Raw genomic sequence first — 22189 nt, forward strand, 5'->3', positions numbered from 1 at the left:
GTCACGAGGCCGTAATAGAGGTACACAAAGTCTATCTTTATGCTATTCACTTCCAGATTTTCATGCTTTTTTGGGCAGAACACTGTGGAAGTACTGACATGGATGTTGTTAGTTACTTTGCTCAAGGGTGGATTCCAGGTTTCATCTGCCAACAAATTGAGCCATCCAGTGGCGGTGCCAGCTACTGTAGAGTGGGAGGGTAATGGGCGTGGCCAGTTAAACCACGTCCCTTTTGCCTCGTTTCACTGCTTTATACCAGGTTAATTTCTTTAGTAAATATGATTTACTCCTACCTAGCGCTTTTTAATCCTTTTAGAAGAAATGCATAGACCATGTTTTAACAAAAGTAATTACCCCCCATACCCCACTTGGCGTCACCACTGGAGTCACCCTTTCCTTGCACAAAAGTTTGAAAAAATCGCTAACTAAGCAGCCCCAGAAGGCAAAAAACTTGTTCTCATGTTTCCAAAACGAATTTTTTCCCACTCACGCCCCCTATCAGGGGACCTGAAAACGGAGCCAGGGTTAATACTTTATCTACAAGTGTAGATCATCCATAGCCCCCTATGGCAAAAAAGTCCAAAACTTGCTTTAATGTTAATTTGATTCTTTGTTCAAAAGATCCACAAATGGGCGTGCATTTTGAATCTGTCCACTAAACTTTCTCTGATAAACACCCTTAGGTATTTACGTAATTTTTAGATTGATATGGGGCATTTATAGGAGAGGGCATCAAATAGAGAGAGTGGAAAATTACATATTAAGGAATTTTCATGTTCCTTGCAACATCAACAGTTATGTCTGTTCTTAAACAAACAATCCATATATGTTTGCAGTGAATATGTACAAATTCAACTATATTGTAACTTGCACCAACAAGACTATTATGAAATTTGTGACTTAATAAACAAAGTAATTACCTTCAAAAATACATGACATTTATCTTAGGCAATTAAAACTTGAAGATCTAGCAGTTTTAAGCTACCTATGGTACAGGAATATAGATTTCTTTATTGTTTCAGAAAATTGCAGGTAAAGGCTATTCTCAAATTATAAGCTGTACCTGAAATAATGATCTTGTTTATAGGGCTTCTAATTGATGGGTCAAGCCCCTTTTCGTAGAACAAGGGAGAAAAAACCTAAATTGCTTACAACAAAATATTTCACTAGCTCTACAGTGATGGAGAGGCCATTCCCCTAAACCTGTTACTTGCATCAATGATTAGCAGAGGATGATTTTGAAAGCCATCTATTTCAGAAGGATCTTACCATTGACCATACAATGGAAAAAGTAGCAAGCATGTTCTGAGGCTTTGTCAATAGTTTGGCCCTCAGGTGTAAAATTGTTTAAAGAACATAACACTATTAAATTTTTTTTGATAAAACTAATTGCAACATTACTTAATTGTACAATGTTTCTTTGAGGCTCTGCTCCCAAGATTCAAGAATATATGTCACAGAATGGAACTGTCCTTTGCTTGATTCTAACAATCTTGAGAGAAAGTTTTTCTTGACACAGTTCAGCAGCATGTTTTCATCGTTGTCTGGGTATGATAAGGTATAGTCTGGGGTTCGTTTTGGATAACATGCTGGTACCTTAATCAAAAGTGGTGGCAAACCTGACATTTTTGGTGCTTTAGGTTTGCAAGATATGGTGAAGAAAGATTTGTCTAATTTTGAAGTCATATCCAAGTCAAAAGAGAATCTACCCCAGAGGTGTGCAATTTCCATCTGTAGTGCATCTGGAAGAAGAGAACAGTCCTCATCATCAGAGCTGGAACGTCTTCGCTTTCTTGGAGCTTTAGGGGGCCGAACAGTAGGCATATTCAAAGTGTTTAATACAGGTTGAATGCATTGATGTGCTGCTGAAATCAATGATGGATTACCTGCTAGTGGAACCAAATGGTCAGTAACTGTTTGAAGCATAGTTGGCTTTTGATTTCCAGCTGTATCACTTGACAACAATGCATTGACAATTTGTTCACACTTTGTGAGAAAAGCTAAAGACACACGCTTCTTGTTTGTAAAAATCAGCTCTATTTGCTTAAGCTTTTTTATCTTTGGGGCATGCTCACCATCTTTTGGCATGTTGTTTATCAAGCTTCTCAATGGCTCTATATATTTAGCAATTTCCTTAAGTTTTTCTGCATATGCAGATTCCTCAGAGGCATCAAGAGGACTCTGAGCTGGCCCACCCCATGAAGGTGGATTTCCTGGTGTGGCTGCTGCTGATGGTGATGGTGATGGCTGAGTTGATAATGGAGACTGGGCAACTGCACCAATACTTGAAACTGGAGAAGGGTCTGGTCTTGATTGATAAACTTGGTGTACTTGAGATGGAGAAGGAGATGGATGGCTCTTTTGTGAAGGAATTGAATACTGCCCTTGTGATGAATTAGATGGTGGCTGCTGGTTTACTGCTGGACTTTGATTGGACCTGACAAGATGTTGAGCCTTTGGGGGCTGTTGTCGGTTTTGCTGCTGTGCTGGGGACATTTGTTGTGCTTTCCTTGTTTGTAGTTGCTTCAATTGATTTTGATATGAGGCTTGATTTATGCTGATATTTCCACCTAACTGTGAAGATAAGCCTTGCTGACTTACTTGGATTCCCTGAGCCCCTGTGACAAATGATACATTACCTGCTGCTTGTTGGGTGCCAAGATGTGAGGTGCTGATAAGGTTTTGTATGCCACTTAGCTGAGCAGCATTTGACAGTGAAACAATCTGAGGTGTTGTCTGTTGTATCAACTGCTGTTGCTGAATTTGCGCTGGATTTGAGACTTGAAGCATCTGTGCACGTGGTTGTCCCTGGATTTGGATTTGTTGACCAAGTCTTAATTGGCTATGATCATCACGTCCTGTTACTTGTTGAGTTAATCCAGGAGCTACAACTTGTGGTATTGTGCCTGGTTGGGATTGTACAATATTTCCAAGTGTGTTTGGAGCTCCTGTTACCTCTTTCAAATGAATCAAGAACCTTGAAATCAACTTCATGTACTCTTCTTTGCTCCGTGCTTTCTGGTGAATATGCGCTTCTATCTCTACACTTGATTGATTGTTTTTAGCCTTACCATACTGACTCATCAAAGTATCCATCTCTTGTATAATCTTTTCCCGTTGTTCTAGAGTCGTAAAATCTTGGCCTTTCCCTTGATTCATGATTTTATTTGGTTGAATACGCACTAATTTGCAACTCGTCTAAAAATGCCTTCCTACATGAAAGGCAAGTTTCATTTCATAATTTCATTCCGTTTTAGCAGCCTCGATTGCATTTACAGATTCAACATGGCTGCCGTCAGAGTATGCAAGTGTGGATGTTCATGCTTTTTGAGACCTGCAGCCAGTAGATATTTTGTTTTAAGAAGGTAACTATGTTCAGTAAAAGTTCAACGACTGTTTAGATTTACTCGGAAATTGAGAAAATAGCAGACGAAATAGCTTATAAGCACTTGCATGCACGTTTGACGTTTATTGTCAAATCAAAGGGATTTTTTTGTGCGCCTAATTTGCGAAAGCATGGATGGTAAATTTGTTTACACTAGCAGATATTGTGGCCCAGTTCGATGCAGGCACCACGGAGCCCTGAGAAAAGTGGGGTGTCTAAAAAAGTTGGGGATGGGGTTAAAGGGGTAAAGCTCCCTAGCCTTGCTCCGCGGTGCCTGCGATGTCTCATTGCATAAGCATTCTACTAAATATTTTTGTTTCTTCTTTTCTGAAGATACAAACATTTCTTTCAAAGCTCTTTGGCCTTACCAGACACCCTTCTCTGTGGCAACAGAGAACTTTGTAAAGTTAAATCATAACTTTATTGACTGTGATCACTCTAACGACTTTGACAAGACTTTGACGACACTGATAACATTTGTTTTTTATTATCCCCTCAAAATATTACCAAAAATTATTAACCTTAATATTTTCAAAAAAGTATCCAAAATACTAAATATGTTAAGTCTCTAGGTGAATTCTTCTGGACCAGCCAGGATTCAAACGTTGCACGCAGCGGTGCTGGATCTCTTGTGCTCACACCTCAGACCCCTATTGACCCAAATATCAATGAATTCATATATTATATTATAGTTATGTACATAGCATGGTCATCAATTCTCGCAGCTCAATTGCTTTTGCTTGGAGGTCACAGCTGATAATGTGCTGTTGGTGCAATAACACATCAACAAAATCATACAAATTTTCCAACCTGATGGACCAGTGTAGAATCCATGAAGCTTACCCAGCCTAGACTAACAGTTTTTCATTGTCTTTCTATTGTTTATTGGTGTATATCTGGCGCGAGCTTCTCCTGGCTTTCCCCTGGCCTCTGGATGAGTTCCCACCAAAAATTACCCTTTATTAACTTTCATTTGCTCCTACAGCTCAAGCTGTAATTTTGACATAGGTACCTGAAGCCCAACATATCAACTGTAACTTAACTCTCTCCTCCTTCTGCAGGATAAAAGCTTAAGATTCAAGAATTTTAAACCTTTTTAATTCCATCCTCACCAACCTCTGCTCATTTCTACTTGAAGTTGAGGACCTATAAAAGCAGAGTGTTATTTTTATACGGCAATCAAATGAGACTTGTATTTGAAATTTAGTATTAGGAAGTACATGAATTTAATTTTTATTTTTCAATTACAGGTTTCTCTCTTCAACATCAGAAGGGCTTGCAGAAAAAAGTTGGCATCATTTATCAATTCGTATTCTTTGGAATGATTTTTTCCATCATTGAAATCTGCTTAACATCATTATAAAGTGCACTTTACCCTGTGTATTAGTTTTTGTAGAAATCATCAATCTATCTAGCTACATAATGGGAACCTTTTTGATGGAAAAATAATTGCACCCTTGAAAAGAAATTCTGAAACCTAAAAGGAAGCACAAAATATTACTACACTAGTCAACAATAAAGTGCAATGCTCCCGAAAATTTGTCATTATCCCACTGTATCAAGTGCTCTTGAGATCAACAATCCACCAGACCAGATATACAGTAAAATATCCTGGCAGTATGATATCCTAGGGTTGCAGAAGTGACAAAATTTCAGTCTTGTGAAATTTTTAGCAATGATTTGAAGAGAGATTCTAACAATTTACATTTGATTTAGTTATAAAGTATGTAAATTTCTTTTCAGGATCAAATGACACTGCTCATGGTAAAAGAAAGAAAAGGTTTGCAGATTTTCATAGTTTTGACAATTGACCCATTCCAAATTTGTACATGTGACTTGTTTGTAATTAAGATTTTAGAAATTAAGTGTTTCTTTCTAAAGTTTCCCTTTTAGTTGTAGAAAATAACATTTTCACTGTTGAATCGAAGTTGTCAAGCTGACAACAACTTTTAAACATTAAAGATGTTCTACCAGATTTAATTATGATTTGTTATGCAAGTAGAGTAGAGCTGGAGATCACCAGCAAAAATTTCAACTTTGCATTTTTCAATAAATTCAGAAATAATAGCAGGACCAGCATTTTGCCTATTGGTACACAATATACCCTATGTATCTATGATGCTATGTTCCTTCCATAAATGGTAATTACCATATGGTTCTATGTTAAATAAAGTGTTCACCAAAATAAAGTATATATGTCAATGCAATATATTTTATTCAACTTGGTTACTTCTTCTCACTTGCAAAAATATGATCAAAAACTGTGAGACACAAGATTTTTCTTGAAAACCCCTCTGCTGTTGAGTAAATTATTTTTCTCTAACTGCTCTGCAATAGCATTGTACAAAAGCCTCTTCAATAATCTGCAACTGATAGAAGTCAGGATAATGGATTAAAGTTTTTCTATTATGTTTGCGGTTTTTGAAATCTGATGCCATGTTGGCCCCTATGTGAGTTGCCGCTTTAGAGAATTTTTAAGTTAATTTTACCAAATGATGAGAAGAACTTGTTTAAAAGATATGGTTTCTGTTGGTCATTTGAAGTGAATGAATCTCAGTTTATATTCAGATTATAATTTTTGATCTGCTCTTTTGTTTCAAGTTTGTAGTTTCAACTTTGTTAACTTTTTTCATAGACAGAGTGACACTTTATTTATTTTTTTACTATGCTATATTAACTTTATGTACTACAAAACTTCATGGATTTGTGTACGCTAGCTTTTGATCATTGATTTTGGTTATGCAAATAGCTGTGTGCTATCCAAACATGTTTTGAAAATGCACATACCTTTTTCTTTAGAACTACAATACCCTGTACTCTTCACTGACAATACATAAGTGCTTTTTGGATGCTCCCTAATGTACAAAAAGGTCCAGGTTCTTTAAGCATTCATTCTTTTAAAGGCATTGAAATGTAAGTGGCAACTCTAGCTAAAGGTTCAGGCCTGGCCATTTGAAAAGAGCCATAGCTCATGCTTTCTTTCCAGGCTCTCCTCAAATGCTGGAGGAGAGCTACAGATTGCTCTCCTAAACTGCTGTATAAAGAAAATGGTTCTCTTTTAAATCAGTTTTTCCTCTGTTTCTATTCTCATTTATCTAAAAATAGCTCTCCTGGAAATTACTAGGAGAGCTGTTTACTGTCCTCCTGCTAAAAGTTTTTTGGCCAGACCTGCAAGAGTTCCTAATGATTACAGATGCAGAAAGCAATCTTTTTCAGATGTAATTATAACAGCTGATGTTATTTTAGGGATGAGTTTACTGTCCTTAAAGCTTTGTCATCAACTGTACAGAAGGTAAGCTTTATGTTTAACTGTGCTTTATGTTTAAGAATACTGTTGATCTTTGACCTGTTGTCTACTGATTTGAATATATATTTCAGCTTGAGTAATGTTTGAAGTTCAAATCATTTAAGCGGGACATATATTAAGTTTAAAGGGTAAAGATTGATAAATGGGATGAATAGAAATTGTTTTTGCTCTATGGTTGATTTAAGATTTTGGTGTAACTTTATGTTTGTATTTAGATATTTAACATAGACTGGACCTAAAATTAGTCTTTCTTTTTTAAAAATTTTTCGATCATAATTGGCTAGCTGACTTTTTCAGGATTAGACAGAACTTACTAACTCTAAAACCTTATCGTGCTACCATTTTTAAAATCATTTCTCTGTTTTTTCTGTGGCATTAGGTACCTGGTTCATCAAATATTGGCTTTCTAGAAGATGCATATTTTACTCCAAGATCAGATTTTACAAAGGTAATAAGACATGTTTTATTTTTGATATCGTTTCTAAGGGGTGGTAGCCAGTTTGATATGTCTTCTAGGGTTATGGCAATGATGCTTTTAAGTAGCATTGCAAAACAGGTAAGGAAGGGTATCTCAAAACTTTGAATTACTGACTTTGAATTACTGTCTCAAAACCATAACTAAATTTCTTGAATATCAGCAGTTCAAGTGAGTTTTTTAATACTGGAGCTGTAGATGAATCTAGTAGTAGACAGAGCCTATAATGCTATCTAAGTTTTTTTAAGGTGTTGGAAGTCTAGTTCCTTCCAGCTCTGTTATTTATAAGGTGCTGATCCTGTTAGCCACGTCTCTTTGCTAGAAGCCTTCAATGCAATGCAATTCGACTCAATTCAATTCAAGAGGGCAGTTTGTAGAAGAGGTTTAGTGTTTGCCCTGTCAGAACACAATGATCCATTTTTTCAAAATGCAAATTATATCTTGGCAATGGTTTCAAAAAAATATGAATTGGATTGAGTCTTTATGATTTAAGCTAATTCTTATTTGGTTTTTATAAAGCGAGAATATATTGCTGCTATTGAGTCTGGCCGGAACGCTGCAGAATTTGTTATAAAGAAATACCCGGATCTTTGCAATCTTCGACAGCCAGTGCCTGTGAGTACAGATTCAATTCGTCTAACTGTCTGAAGCCTAAACCCATTACCGTGCAAAACGTATATGTTATCATCCATGCATTTTATTACATACATCCATTCATTTATTTTATTACTGCGGATGACATCCTTAATGTGTTTCTTCAATTTTTTCATTTGTTTTTTAGGCCTGGCCTGATGAGTTTGCAGTCTTCGAAGAAAAGGAAGATGAGGAGACTCTTAAGTGTTAGTTCACCATTTTTAACTCAAATGTACTCAAAACTGTTGTCTTGAATCAATGTAAATCCACAGCGTAATCAAGCTATTAGAGGAAAGTTACACTAAGCGTTGGTCTAAAAAAAGCTTTACAATGGTTCCTAATTCTTTTCTAGATTTAATCAAATCTGAGAGAGTTGAGGAAGCCATCAAACTTTATGAATTACTTGAACAGAAAGGTAAGTTTTCCGGTCTTTTGCCAATTCGAATTTTTTTAGTCTTTTAAAAACTTCATTTTTAATAGCAATTTTACATCATGGGTTTTTGCCGTAAGATTACATCTAAACCACAGAAAGTTGAGACCAAATGAAAAAGGTTTATTTTTCTAAGCAATTTTCACTTTGTTTTTGAGTATGCTGATAAACACGTTTAAGCTTTTCAAATATGATATTTTATATTAAGAAGGTGAATTCCTTAAGTGTCAACGTATTTCTTTTGATTAATTGTGGACATTATTCCTTTGGGCAACATTCAGCATTTGACCTTTAAGTAAAAATGACTGAATTTCCATCTAGGCGATGTCTTAACTATCAATACATTAAATCGGCTTCTTGACTTGGTTGGCTATTATGGAGTTGGTATTGAAGACAAGTTTTCAAAAACATCCAAGGTTAGAGTTCATTACTCTAGAAATTTGTGTTTTTATGAGATATGTATTAATGCTTGCTGGTTAGGTAGTGGCAGGGGCGGACAATTGGTCAAATATTGGGGGCAAGCCTATTTGTTTGATAAGTTGACGTCGTATTTTCCAATTGTTTTAAAACAAAAGACCATTTTCCTCCAAAATATTAGGGGGTAACCGCCCCCCCCAGTGTCTCCGTCACTGGGTAGTGGATTATCAAATGCACTTAAGACATACTCCAATCTTGAATTGCTTTATAGTTGTATCCAAATACCCTTTATCCTGTGAGGATCATTCTTTGTTTCTGATTGTAAGCCCATTAAAAAGCATCAGTTGCTTTTATCGCTTGGAAAAATAACGTTTGAAACGTCGAGAAATTAGATTTTGGTCACAGTACGCAAACATCAAAAAACGTACTTTTATTCTTGTCAAAACACAGTTGTCAGTTAGGGATTCGTCTTTTAGTAAAATACGTCACCTTTGCGCGTGGACAGTGTCAGTAAAATGCTAGGTCTAAGTTTAATTCACATACATGAACATACACGTGCACGTATATGATTTCGAACTAGCTACAGTCATGTGCAGGTACTCAATGGCACATTGTCGCGTTTATTGGTCTACCAATACCATACAATGCCTCACACTAGATCTGGACATCGACATTCAACTTATAAAGACCAATGGGCATGATTGAAGTATGCCTTTGAAAGTTTGGAGGACATTAACTGGCCGTCTAAGTGCAGTATTGCTGATAAGTCAGTTGAAATGAAAATGGCCAGTTGGTATAAGGCTTAACCTAAAAATCTGATATAAAATTTCTTTTCATCGTTTTTATTACGAAACTGTTATCAGGTGAAGATCTATACTTTAGGTATTGATTGAGATTCGAAAAACAAAGTCTTTTCACTGCCAATAGCTCAACTCATTAACTAGCTAATATTCAAAAACTCATAAATATCCATTTACAAACAAAGAAAGCTGTGATCCCTTTTCTGTTCAAATACCGTCAATGAATTGCTGGTACGTCAGGACCCCCATCTGTTTTGATATATGATTGTTGATACCTTATTTCGCCGATTATGCGTCCTCCCTCAAGTGAACTATCCCCCATTGAAAGTTTGGCCTATTCATCTTTTAATTCAGCGCTCCGGGTACTGAATAAATAAAGTACGGTCAACTCACCATTAAGGCTTTCCTATCATTTAAGGCTGCTGAAGGAACTTCAAGCTCAAGTTCGGATAGTGATGGTAGTAGCAGTGACGAGGAGGAACCGGCTGAGAGCGAATCTCGCGCAAAGGTTTTTTTTGCTTAAGTTTTAACTCATTATTGATATGCAGTGTTGTCATATTATCTGCAGTGGTTTGACAACGGATATTAAGCTGACATTCATGAGAATCATTGTCTGCACGAAAAAGTTTGCATGCACCCTGCACAAAAGAGAAATGGCATATCTCAGAAGAAATTGTGGTTCCACGGTTTTCAAGTGCGAGAAAGGTCGTTAAGAAAAATAGATTAATTTACCTCTGCCAAGCCACCTTATGTTTTTATTGTTTACTAAGAAAAACGTAAGCGTCAGAGAAATAATGCAGACTATTCTAGACCACGAATAAAAGCAACTAAAGTTAAGATTTTTTACATCTGATGTGATCATTACTTCCCATGACCACATCTTTCCAACGTAATCAATGAACACATCTAAATTGTAATACAATTACATCCATCAAGATGAAGCTCTATATAGAAACAAATCTCTGTAGAAAAATGAGGTCATAAACAGCTAGTCTCTATCACTTATATAATTACAGTATTGAAATCTCTAATTAAGGGTCTCGAAGGTGTTCAACACTGACCCACAGTTAGGAAGAGGGGATCGATGACAAATCAAAGGGTTTCATGACAAGCTGAATTGAACCGGGAAAGGATTTTCTCTTCATTTTTTAACTAGCTGAACTTTTTAGAAGTAAGAGAAAATGCTGCAATGTGTAAGTTATATGCTGTTATTGTTCTCATTGTGAGGCCTCACAGTGTCATGTGCCTGTAATTCCAATGTACCATGTTATTCTTGTTTGTAGACCGACAACACTTATGGATTTAAAGTCAAAAGCCTCTTGTTAAGGTAGTGCCTGTTTGTTTAAGTCTTTCAAAATTTTACGTTTTATTGTTTCACAAGATTTTTTACATGGTTGAATAATAATTTTATAAAGTTCTCAAATGTGAACCTCATAAAAGACTCTTTTTCAGAGTTTTTTACTTTTGGCCCACGAGCTGCAAAATATCTATAATCACTTAAATACCTTAATAATAGTATGGAAATTTGGTATAGAAAATTGAAGATTTGAAGTTTGCTAACGGATAACTGTTACAGTGATTTGATAAGAGAGCTTGTCCCTATGCAGCTAGAACTCAATGAATTTAAAACACATTTCATGATGCTTTTTTAGGTTCTGTCTACCCAATTTCAAAAATTCTAAAAATATTATTTTGTGTCTTCATAACTTTATTGGTAAAAAGCTACATATTATGCAATATAGCAATTGATTTCTCTAATGTGCCCGAATATTAAGTTGTCTGAAAATATTAAAGGTTTAAATTTATCTATATTTTTTCATATTGACAGTATTAGTCAATACTTTTGCAAGATTCTTTAAGTAAGCTTGCTCTGTTGACAAGCATTGATCTTTAAAGCTTATGGTCAATTTAGAACTGTACTCGACAAAACGTTTTAAATTGAGTGTTGAAAGTAAAGAACGAACAAACTTAACTTTGGAAACAGAGGTCAGTTGTGTAATAGAATATTTTCATTTGTTTCTCTTACGACAGCTTTCGTTTAACTGTGTTTTTTTTGCAGCAACGATAGTTATTGTAGTAGATTGTTTTCAAAAATCGAAAACAAGACAGCAGAGACATACGAAGCTTATATATTGGCACTTTTGAAGGTAAATCATTTTATTATTCGCAAAATGATATAGTTTTATGTTCGCCTGGGGTTTTTAACTTAAAGAAAACCATCTGTAGGCGCTATAAATAATTTGTATGCTGGAATAGTATGCTTGATGAATCTGCTTGTGAATTGTACCGGATTTGTACCAGCCTCAAGATTTTTGCCCATTACCCAAAAACAACCGCTCTTTAATGTGATGTGATCAATGGCATTTTCTGAAATCAAGTTTCTTCTTTTATTGAAGAGTGTTAGATAGATGCGAGAAATATTGGTTTTTATCAATGTAGAATTCACTGACTGCAGCAAAGTATTCCTTATTAATTAATATCATAAAAGTCGATTCTTAGATGACGTGTCATGAATTCATTTTGTTTTCCTGATTGTTTCAGTATGATGAATTCTCCTTGGCGCAGCGTTTTCATGATGAGATGAGAGAAAAGGGTTTTAAAGGTAAGAATTGTTAAAGATTCTAGCAAAACTAAGCAAGAGAAGTGAAGTATAATCTTGGTTATGACAGCTGGATAACAGTCATTAGAAAGTGTGTTGGTGATACATTGCCCTTTATGATATAATGCACATGGTCTTACATTGGCATTTCGAACCAAAGTCTATTCCTGTCACAAGAACAGATGAGTGGCAAATAGCGAGTCGCACTCTTTGAAAACCAGTTGCTGAATTTGTTAAAACACAAGACCTTTTCGCAACCTGCTCCGACTCTTACACTTAACAATTGAAACAAACATTTTAAGTCCTGAAAAATAACATGGTAGGAAATAATTAAGATGTCCTGTCCTCTGGGTAGCTTAAACTCGATTGTTATTAAAATGTCTTTTCAATACTATAACGCAAATAGTACTATTTAAATGCACCATGAACAAGGAAAAAAGAACAAGCAACACAAAATATCGCTGAACATAACAGTGTGACAATTCATACTACACACACATCGTGTATATATTTTTGACTTACTAATTATCGTTTTAAGCAACGAATACCAGAGAATAAAGCTGCTAGCTAATTTTGTCCAAATATATCAACGTAGGCTCTCGCAGTTGTATGTAACGGCACTCCCTGCACAGCCCAAAAGTCATTCCTGACGTCATGCATCACATTCTTAATTTTCCTTATTCCAGGTTCTACATATTTGTACAAAGCATTCCTTGACAATATTAACAAGCAAACAGCCTTTGCAACTGCTAAAGACAAATGGGCTCTCGCGGAGGCAAGTCAGTTGTAAACAGTGTTGTTTTTTAGTCTCATTCTTTATGTAGTTTTATGTTTGATTTTGAAATACATTTTTATTGCTTTGGTAGCATGACAAGTATTTCAAAAATCTGGAAGATGCAAGTTAGTTCTAAACAGTGCTGTTTTGTTTTGTCGTTTCATCAATCGTTTCTTTCGTTATATTTATAGTTTTTTTATTTTAATTTTGGAAGCGTGAGTAGCTTTCCAAAAAACTTAAAAAATTCAAACCTTTTCTGCTCACTCAGAAGCACGCAAAAGTTTGATTGAAAATTGAAAAGTTTGATTGAAGAGCCGGAAAAAATTATGTTTAGGGCATTGAAAAAGATTGAAATGGACTTTTCTTTCAAAGTTGACGAAATGGAATTCAAGACGGTTGGAAAACGTTTACTGAACTGACTTAAAATTTCCATTGTTTAGCAATGCTAAATGTCGTTTTAACATCTCTCTCTACATCACTAATGCAGTATGACGTTTAATTCGCGCAAATTCTATGTTGAAATATTCTCAGTTTTGTGCAAAGCGAAGTGAAGCTGTATGACATAAGGAAATAAAAAGATCAAAATAAAAAAGTAGTGAGAGTTTTGATTATTAAAAAAGAGATCGGTTAATATAAAAATGGATGTAACAAGCATAGTCATGATGATGAAAGCGTGATTGGGAATCTGTTCTGAACCAGATCACTAAGCCGGTTCTGAACCAAATCGTAGATTGTGTTAACACATCAGGGGATGCCTGTTCTTTGCAGGTTTCTGCAAAGCACCCATAAAGTAAAAAATCGCAATTAGTTACTCTTTAGTGCGTTTTATAAGCTACTATTGCAGAAGCCATTCATCATTTCCATCATCATATGGTTGGTTTGATAATTAAGTCCTTTACATACGACCAGCAGTTCCAAATGAATCCGCTCTTTGAAGGCCTATACTTACCCAGTTGAGAGAGATTCCAAATGCAAGAGGTTCCGCTGAAAATTGAATTTGTTTGTTGACGCACGATTTTCATGTAACTATTTTCAAATTCAAAGGAGTTTCTGAACAAGATGACTGAAGATAAATTTGCTGTCCCTGATGTTGGTGAGTCATTTGTAGGCTAGATTGATAACATAGTTGAATGTTGTGCTCTTGTTGTTTCCGTGTTTAAAGAAATATTAGAATTTGGTGTGCATATATGCTAATAAGATGTACCCAAAGTTAGCTTATACGAAGGTAGCTTGACATGACTGTTAGGTGCCTTCTAGTTAGGGAGCTTTCCCAGTACTATTTTCGTTTCAGTTTCCCAGTACAACAGATCTTGTGCTATTTTCGTTTGAATTGTATAAGATGTAAATTAAAATTGTGCAAAACTATAGCTTTTCAGATTGAGGTGGTGAAAGTCTTAATTTTAAATCTATGCCATATTTTAGATCTTCATTTTGTAGGTACACACAGAGTTATTCATTAAAGATAAATGATAATTTCTTCTAAAAAAAGCAAACATTGAGACCAGCTTCTCGTCTAACACTGCTAAGAGTATGAATAAGATACGGATTGGGTAAGCGGTGAGGCAATCTGTAGGAACACATTTAGCCTGAGCATTTTTCAATAGCTTTGAAGTTTATCCCTTTTTCCTGCCTCAGTAATGAAATGAGCTATTAATTCACTTCCAGGTATCTATAACTCTCTTTTGAATTTGGCATCCAAGTTAGAGGGTGAAGCTCCTTTAAAGATTAGCATGCTCATTAGGGAAATGATTGCCAATGGACTTGGTAAGGTTTTATTTATTTTTGTTTTCTCAATTTGCTCTACGTATGTGACTCAATGCTTGCTGTTTTGTGATAAACGTAAATTTTAGATCTCTAATTTGGTTTTGTTGAATTCCAGGCGGATTTTCATATGTCTATACGATAATGCCCTTCGTAAAAGTGTTTCACCTCAGTCCAAATTTTACCTTATTCTTTGTGTGTGGGTATGTGTGGGGGAGGGTGTGAGGGAGAGTTTTTCCATCTAGGGATGCTTCGTCGGCAAATTTTGAGATTTGTCGGCAAATGAAGGATGGTTCTCCAACTTTGTCGGCAGTTGGGATCGTAGCACCCCTTGACAACAACAGCTAGCGACGGCCCTGCTGTATTAGCCTGTAAGGCTGCTGTTTTATTCTATAAAACGATTGTAGCTAGCTTTGTCTTAATAGAATACTCATTAATTTTTCCAGAGCCATCCCCTGGCAGTTACCTTTATGCTCTAGAAGCGAATGATGCGAGAAGTAAGTATAACAAGACTCCTTCGACTTAATTCGACTTAGGACTATTGCCTAGGCTGTTGCATAATGTCTTTTACTGTTTCTAATAGGATTATCATTGGCTTTTTGCTATCCTTATTTTTACATTATAATTTTTCTAATTATGAACATGCTGCATAATTCATACAATGAAATAAATATTCTAAATACTATTTTTCCTGCTTAGTTGAGATTTATCTACCAAAAATAGTTAAAAAAATTTTGATATTTAAGATTTAACAGTATTTTTTATAAATGATGTTTGCTTCAATATTTCTTTTATGTGATCATAGTTAAATAATTTATGTTATGTATGTTTCCCAGAGTCAGATAAATTTGCAGTGTTTAAGGATGTTGTCCATCGTATTTACGATCGAAAGGGGAGGATTGAGGTCGAAGATTCTAGAGATGGTATGTACCACTTGTATGTTTAGGTTTATTAACATTTGTAGAGCAAGTTTCAACTTTTTATGTGCCATACTACTAAATTATTAAGCTACGTTTCTTGTCTTTTAAACTATTCAGAATTTCATCCTTTTTAGGGCCTCCGACGAAGTGGGGAGCCATTCCCTCCCCCCACTTTTCTCACAATCTTCTGTAATGGACATAAAAGTTTCCCTTGCCCCCACTTTCCAAACCGTGTTGGAGCCCATGCTTTTTTTCCATTCCATCCCCCCTCAGTTTTTATTGTTGTGACATTGTTATCATCATCGCACGTAAAATCAACTTCTATTTTCGCGCAGTACTGATTTACGTTTAAAGTTTCTGCTATTCCTGCAATTACTTAACATTTCAGATTTATTTGTCGTTTGTCAATAAAACGTTCATCGCCCTGTGGGCTCTAACATCCGCCTCATTCTATTAGTAACGTGGGCAGGGGGCACCAAGGAAAGTAGCAGTTAAGGGACGCCTGCTAAACACCCCACCAATAAAAGGAATCCGGTTAAACCAAACCAGCTTCTTCTTAAGATCAGGAGAAAGTGTTACGTATTTAGAAAAATTTTACCAGTTTTGAACTGATTTCTCTTTATTTTGGTGAATCACTCATTGGAGCAGTTTTCTGCAAATTACACACATGTGATGTATGGCAGCTCAATAGGGTGTGGTCGTGTGTCTCATTTTTTGTTATTCTACTTCTGCAAAATTACCCAGCCCCAATATTTAAAAGTTAAAAAGATTATATTTGGTACAGTTTTTAAGCCCTTAATCTCTCAATTCCATGAAAGCCTGTTTTATTTCATTTCCTTCCTTTGACAACTTTTCTGCTGTTTTTTCCAGTCTCCTTCTTCAGCATTGCCATGACTCTGGTAGGTACTCTTTGTAGCATTCTCCCCGTCAATATTCACCGCTATCCTGGAAAGAGCTTGCTGTTGTTGATATAATGTTTTTTTATTTCCCAAGAGATATTGCCTGTAAAATGTGTGGGCTTTTTGAGAGCTAGTTTGAGTGTCCCTTGACATTTATTTTTCTTGCTCGCTCTATTACTTTGCATAGTAATTGAATGAATTACCTTAAACAGTCAACATAGGCGTAAAATCTTGACTGGCTGTGAAAGGAATCGCCAAGATAGAGTCCCCATTGATTTGAACCAATCGAATTGTGATAATTGCCTAATCGGACCTGCCTATGCTTGAACAGTCAAGATAGAGTAATGGCGATAAGAACTAATACCTCTACCCTCTAGTCTTCACAAACAGCTAAATATTTTCAATCAGGGTCAGAAACATGTTTATTCATATTTTATCATAATATTAGAATTATGCTGGAATTATGCATTGAAATTTGTCACCTTATGTTTGGAATGGAAATTGAATTTCCATTCTTGATGACTGAAACTCTACCCATATGTTCGAGTTAATTGAAGATTGTGATGAAGAAGATATGACATAATCGGGACCAAAATTATATTTATGCGGCTTCGCTTATGCCAAGATACAGCATTTTGAAGAGATACTTGATGACGCGAATATTTTTGTTAATTTTTGGGTGATTTTGTTTTTCGATTGCTGTCTTTGTAGGCCAAAGTATTTGGACAAGCGGAACTAGCAAAAATGCTAATGGAAATTGTATATAGAGATGGCAACTGGGCTTTGTTGGGAAGATCAAACAGTGCATTTCTGTACGTTTTTGAAATTGACTCCTACATGTTCATAATATTCTTAATGGTTGGAAAATCCTGTGTCACATTTGAGTCAACTCAGCTCACAGGTTTCCTATTTGTTGCTTAATGCAACGACGTAGATTTGATTACAACAACCGCGTAAATTAGTTTGCGATCAAATCTAAAGGCTCCTTTCAATGGTCAAATATTTTTCATCAGATTTTCATCGTCTATTGATATTTTCATGAGGAGAAGATTATTTATGTATCATCATCGCGACTGGTGCTTCAGCTATGCTGGAAATTGAAAAATATGTTATAGTCAATAATATGAGTTTCTGGTGAATAATGATGACAAAAAGTGACAATTTCACACGATCTTAAGACCTTATTACGTTGAATCGGGCTAAATTAAAGTGCAAATATTTACAAATGATGACAATTACAGTTTACCGGTCTGTCAAGTGTAGGCAGAGCTTTATATTGCTTGATGAGCGCATTCAGGGTGAAACTAAAATTGGCGACTTAGAACGGTCATTATTTGCAATCAACTTTGATTATGCAATCAAGTATATTTTTTCATGAGTTCCTCTGTTCAGTTGCAACTAAAAGTGTGACTATAACATTCCTGAAAATTCATATTATTTTTCTGTTTATTCTAGAGGAAACTATATAGCTACGCTTTGTCGGTCAGAGAGTAACATCGACATTGTATTTGAAGAATACGATCGCCTTGTTCCAAATGTATGTAGCGTTAAGCTTGTCTCTTTAGATTAACCCTAGACTGTTTGTAATATCTGCATAACTTGGTATATCAGCTTGTAGTGAACTACCTTCGCCGATACGTATTGTTTGCTACTGGAATCCCAGACAGAATATAATCAATGTATACCCACTGTTATCAGACAAAGATTGGCCTTCGATTGGTAAGGTTCAGGCTCGATTCCACCCGGCCCGATCTCAGGCTCGATTCCACCCGGCCCGATCTCAGGCTCGATTCCACCCGGCCCGATCTCAGGCTCGATTCCACCCGGCCCGATCTCAGGCTCGATTCCACCCGGCCCGATCTCAGGCTCGATTCCACCCGGCTCGATCTCAGGCTCGATTCCAGCCGGCCCGATCTCAGGCTCGATTCCAGCCGGCTCTGTTCACACGGGAGTAAATTTGTACAAAGCTGGATTACGGAAGTAGAGGTGGGAAAGTGGATTCGTCTTAATAACCGCATCTTTTGCCAATTTTTTAAAGGTGATTTAACCCCACCAATGTCTACTGCTCTATGTAGTACCACTACATGGTGGATTTTTTGTTATGGATATTTCTAAGCTACCTGCTGAGAGAAAGTATAATTTGATGACTTTTATAGTTAGGAAGGAGATTCTTGAAATTGCCATGCAACAGAGCGCGGTCAAAAACATCTCTGGTGGCAGAAAATCGTCCCAGGATGTTTAACTGGCTTTTAACAGGAAGTCCTTACTGCTGGAAGCAACGAAAGGATTGTTAGGCGAAGCTGACAAGCAAGTGTAGACACCTTTCTGGAAATCTGCTGCAAAAAGCCTATTGCTGCCTTTGAAAGTAGCCCGAAATAGCCCCGTGTAATTGTTCCTAGCTGGATTCAGAATCAAACAGAAAGTCTAGTACGTGTTTTCAACCTTATCACATGATTTTCAATTGTGATTTTTTGACAGGAATTGGTCCCAAGAGACTGGGTATATGGTGAGCTGTTTCAAAGGCTGGAGAGAGGAGAGCGTCCAGAGAGAATTTTCAAGCTTAGTAACGGTACTGAAGCACTTCTTTCTTGTTTGCACGCTTTGCTAAATCAGTAACAGAGGTATATTTAACAGTGGCTACACCTTTGAACAGAGCTAAAAAATATTTATTATATCTCTTGGTGATTTGCCTATGACCTTTAGTCCTCGTTTGTTCATTAATATGAGCTTGCCTCGAGAAATTAAACTATACGTTCGCTTTTCTTTGAACTTTTTTTGGAACCATCCTCCCCGCTGATCCGCGTGCTTAATCTCATATGTACTAGCCCGATTTTCACAGGAGCAATCAGTTTTAGCAAAACTGTCATGAGCATAAAGACCTAAAATGCCTTGTCTTAAGACTTTACTTGTGGCTTTGAGATATTGTTAATGTATGGATGTGATCTGTAGTTTAGCATTGTAAGGACAACATCGTAGCTATAAATATTCTTTCTGTAAGTATGAGGGCAACTTCATCGCTTAAATTTCCCCTCGCTTAAATTTCCATTCCGATGTTTATTGCCACTTTGATACTCTTTTATAGACATGAAAGTAAACAGGGTTAGACTGACGTATCCAATATGTGAAAGAATATTTCTTGCTCTTTCAAGTCCCCTTCCTAAAGAGGTATGAATTGCTTTCTTTGGTTTGAAGTCTTGTGCTTTGTTATCTTTTTATCCACTAATTAAATAATCTGCATTATTGACGTCATTTTGATATACGCTCTACTTACAGCTAAGGTATGTGAAATGAACACCCTCTCTTTTCAACGTCCCTTTTTAGACTATCCAGGTATAAAACAGGGTGGCCAGATAGACTTTACAAAAGAAAACAACCCAGGCCTAAATGCTCATCAAAAGTCCAAATCAAAAAATATTTCCCAAAATACATTGCGCATGCACTGTTTATATTTCTAAGAATGCGTCTTTTTAATACTCTCTTAACTCTAATAAGAAAGTTACTTCTATCTTAAATCAATCCTTATCTGGCAGTTAGGATAAATTTTTGTGTGACCTATAGGTGATACAATTTGACATTTGGGCGCAGTAAACTACTAAATTTATCCATTAATGTATAGTAAATTTAGTGATTATTTCTAATTTCCCGATTCAGCTTTTAAAGGAAGGCCTTGACACTGCCCTGGAAACTATGAAGTGGATGGCAATGTTTGATATACCGTAAGAACTTCATTTTTAAGCCTTTTATTTTGATTTAATTTGAAGGGTTTTCCCAGAGGGGGGCGGTAGAGTTTTGCTAAATGAAGCCTTTGTGCTTTCCTTTCTCTCTTCTTTCTGTTGCTGCAATTGTCAGTTGAGGTTTCTTTAGATGAATAATAAGTTAGTTTTCTTTGTTTTCTATTGACTTGGCAGAAAAAATCAATTTTTCAACTAGTAAATATCTCAAGGCCTTTACCCCAAACTATTGGTACTCAGGATTCGAATTTTTTGCATCATGATAAACTCATTTTTCAGCTGTATTTAAATCCTGTTTTCAAAGAATTGTGTAATGTAATTATTAATTCTATTAGATTTATGAGCCAAGTGGAAATTTACCGATTATTGATGAATAGAATTGTGCATATTTGTCTTACAGTGTCACTGGATTGATTCTCAGCCAAGTGGCCCGACTCTACTCCTTGAACGGAATGCTGAATGAAGCATTGTAAGTCTCTAATCGAATTTTAAATCGGTTTTTATAGTCGTTAGCTATTTTTTTTCTAAAATGCTAAAAACAAATACAAAACTCAACTTAATTATTGTTGAGGTGTAGGCAAAAAACATAATGTTATCAATTTGCCTCCACATCCAACATTACGACGGCGAAATTTAGTGTAACATTCATGTTGGTTTATAGAATAGGTTATGATACTTATTAAATTTCCCAATTGATGTTTGGTCAAGTATCCTAGAGTTTAAACATGACCTTAATTGTTTGGATTTCTCTCGTTTTGCACTGTCTTAAGGAATGAAGTTTGTTGTCGATTGTAACGTGTTTTTCCTTGAAATAGTGACACTATCAAGTTGTTTGAGGAGAAAGATATCAAACCTACGTAAGTTGGTCCACATTGATGTAGGATTTTTCTGCATGATTAAGTGATATTTGTTATCTTTCCTGGTTATATTTTTCTATGCACGTGTAGTAATGATGTTCTAAATTAGCAAACGCAATAATGAAAAATTATGATGATATAATGTATATTATGATGAAATATTATTATATTTGTACCAGTATCGACAACATTGCTTGATGTATTTTTGTCATCGCCTTAATTACCAATTGGTCGAATTATATAAAAGTATTTTGTTACTTGTCCCAATCCTTTATCTTTTGTTTGGCCTTCAGATAAGAAACAGAGCTGTAGAGAACAACAGAGAGCCCATTTTACAATCAAAGATTCGGGAATTGCCTTGAGTGCCAAATACCGCATTGTTTTTATATAGCTGCCTTAAATTCATGCAAGAAAAGAAGAAAAACGAATGCCTGTAACCCCCCTACGTTTCTCAGTCATTTTGTGGTTTTCCCATAGGTTTACAATGCTGAAAACAATTTTGGACGGGGCATCGGAAGTAAAAGACCAAAGAATTGCGTCTGTAGGTTCTTTTCATTATTACTTATCACGAAAATTTTTGTTGATTATCAAGTATTAAATTCGGACTGTTCAGTAGCCGCAGAGTCTTCTTATTTTCGTCTCAGGTTAATAGACCGAAATACCCTGCTCAGAAAGAAAAGTCATAGTCAGTTTTTATATAGATTCATAAATACTTGCATGGACTTCTCATTGGTTATAAATCCCCGTTGCACGTTTTTATGAATTACTCTCTACTAATTACTACTTATTATTTTTCAATTCGAAACATTCATCGGAACTGCATCAGAGCGTAACATAATGGTGATTGTCATTTTACTAAACGATTTAGTCCTAATACCAGTTAAAAAAACTAAATTTGGAAAAAACTTTCATTTTTCAGAAAGTTATGAAGAAAATGATGACATACAACTATCGTATATCGGATGAAGAAATGAACGAGCTACTAACGAAGCTTGAACTTAGTGACTCAGAAAGGTAGCTAATATTTCCGGACGCTGATATTTTCGGACAGTTTGAGCGTCCGAAATTTTCACAGTCCGAAATATTTTGTTGTCCGAAAATTTAACTGTTTTCTAATTATGTTTTGTAAAGGTCTTGCAAAAAAAACAGTTATTGAGAAAGAGATGTGTCCTCTCTTTTTGTCGTAATGAGGTGGCAGAT

At 35.8% G+C, this 22189-nt stretch overlaps 2 protein-coding genes across 3 annotated transcripts in view; one reads left to right on the plus strand and one right to left on the minus strand.

The window, feature by feature from the left end:
- LOC135696185 (uncharacterized) lies at positions 1 to 3264 on the minus strand. The gene has a single exon (XM_065215482.2). It carries the CDS (start codon positions 3157 to 3159, stop codon positions 1402 to 1404), a length of 1758 nt encoding a protein of 585 aa, XP_065071554.1. The 5' UTR covers positions 3160 to 3264; the 3' UTR covers positions 1 to 1401.
- LOC135696183 (small ribosomal subunit protein mS39) overlaps positions 3248 to 22189 on the plus strand; it is a 25879-nt gene continuing 6937 nt past the window's right edge. Inside the window, exons 1-28 of one of the 2 annotated variants that reach the window (XM_065215480.2) lie at positions 3248 to 3365; positions 4636 to 4673; positions 5129 to 5165; positions 6632 to 6677; positions 7072 to 7140; positions 7687 to 7782; positions 7949 to 8006; positions 8153 to 8215; positions 8552 to 8646; positions 9866 to 9955; positions 10731 to 10774; positions 11507 to 11594; positions 11989 to 12049; positions 12733 to 12821; positions 13866 to 13914; positions 14487 to 14585; positions 15029 to 15079; positions 15419 to 15505; positions 16373 to 16401; positions 17113 to 17213; positions 17857 to 17938; positions 18880 to 18970; positions 19484 to 19566; positions 20053 to 20117; positions 20533 to 20601; positions 20948 to 20989; positions 21467 to 21530; positions 21909 to 22003. In XM_065215480.2, coding sequence (XP_065071552.2) covers positions 3286 to 3365; positions 4636 to 4673; positions 5129 to 5165; positions 6632 to 6677; positions 7072 to 7140; positions 7687 to 7782; positions 7949 to 8006; positions 8153 to 8215; positions 8552 to 8646; positions 9866 to 9955; positions 10731 to 10774; positions 11507 to 11594; positions 11989 to 12049; positions 12733 to 12821; positions 13866 to 13914; positions 14487 to 14585; positions 15029 to 15079; positions 15419 to 15505; positions 16373 to 16401; positions 17113 to 17213; positions 17857 to 17938; positions 18880 to 18970; positions 19484 to 19566; positions 20053 to 20117; positions 20533 to 20601; positions 20948 to 20989; positions 21467 to 21530; positions 21909 to 22003 — 1961 coding nt within the window. In that variant the 5' untranslated portion in view covers positions 3248 to 3285. Of the gene's footprint in view, positions 3366 to 4635; positions 4674 to 5122; positions 5166 to 6631; positions 6678 to 7071; positions 7141 to 7686; positions 7783 to 7948; positions 8007 to 8152; positions 8216 to 8551; positions 8647 to 9865; positions 9956 to 10730; positions 10775 to 11506; positions 11595 to 11988; positions 12050 to 12732; positions 12822 to 13865; positions 13915 to 14486; positions 14586 to 15028; positions 15080 to 15418; positions 15506 to 16372; positions 16402 to 17112; positions 17214 to 17856; positions 17939 to 18879; positions 18971 to 19483; positions 19567 to 20052; positions 20118 to 20532; positions 20602 to 20947; positions 20990 to 21466; positions 21531 to 21908; positions 22004 to 22189 lie in introns of both variants that reach the window. The other variant, XM_089112416.1, reaches the window with a different exon arrangement.

The sequence above is a fragment of the Rhopilema esculentum genome, chromosome 14 (assembly GCF_057945365.1).
Source record: "Rhopilema esculentum isolate cy_ngs chromosome 14, ASM5794536v1, whole genome shotgun sequence".
Taxonomy (NCBI): Eukaryota; Metazoa; Cnidaria; class Scyphozoa; order Rhizostomeae; family Rhizostomatidae; genus Rhopilema; species Rhopilema esculentum.

Excerpts from the sequence above, each read along its gene's own strand:
- LOC135696185 (XM_065215482.2), bottom strand. The coding sequence starts at position 3,159 with ATGAATCAAGGGAAAGGCCAAGATTTTACGACTCTAGAACAACGGGAA.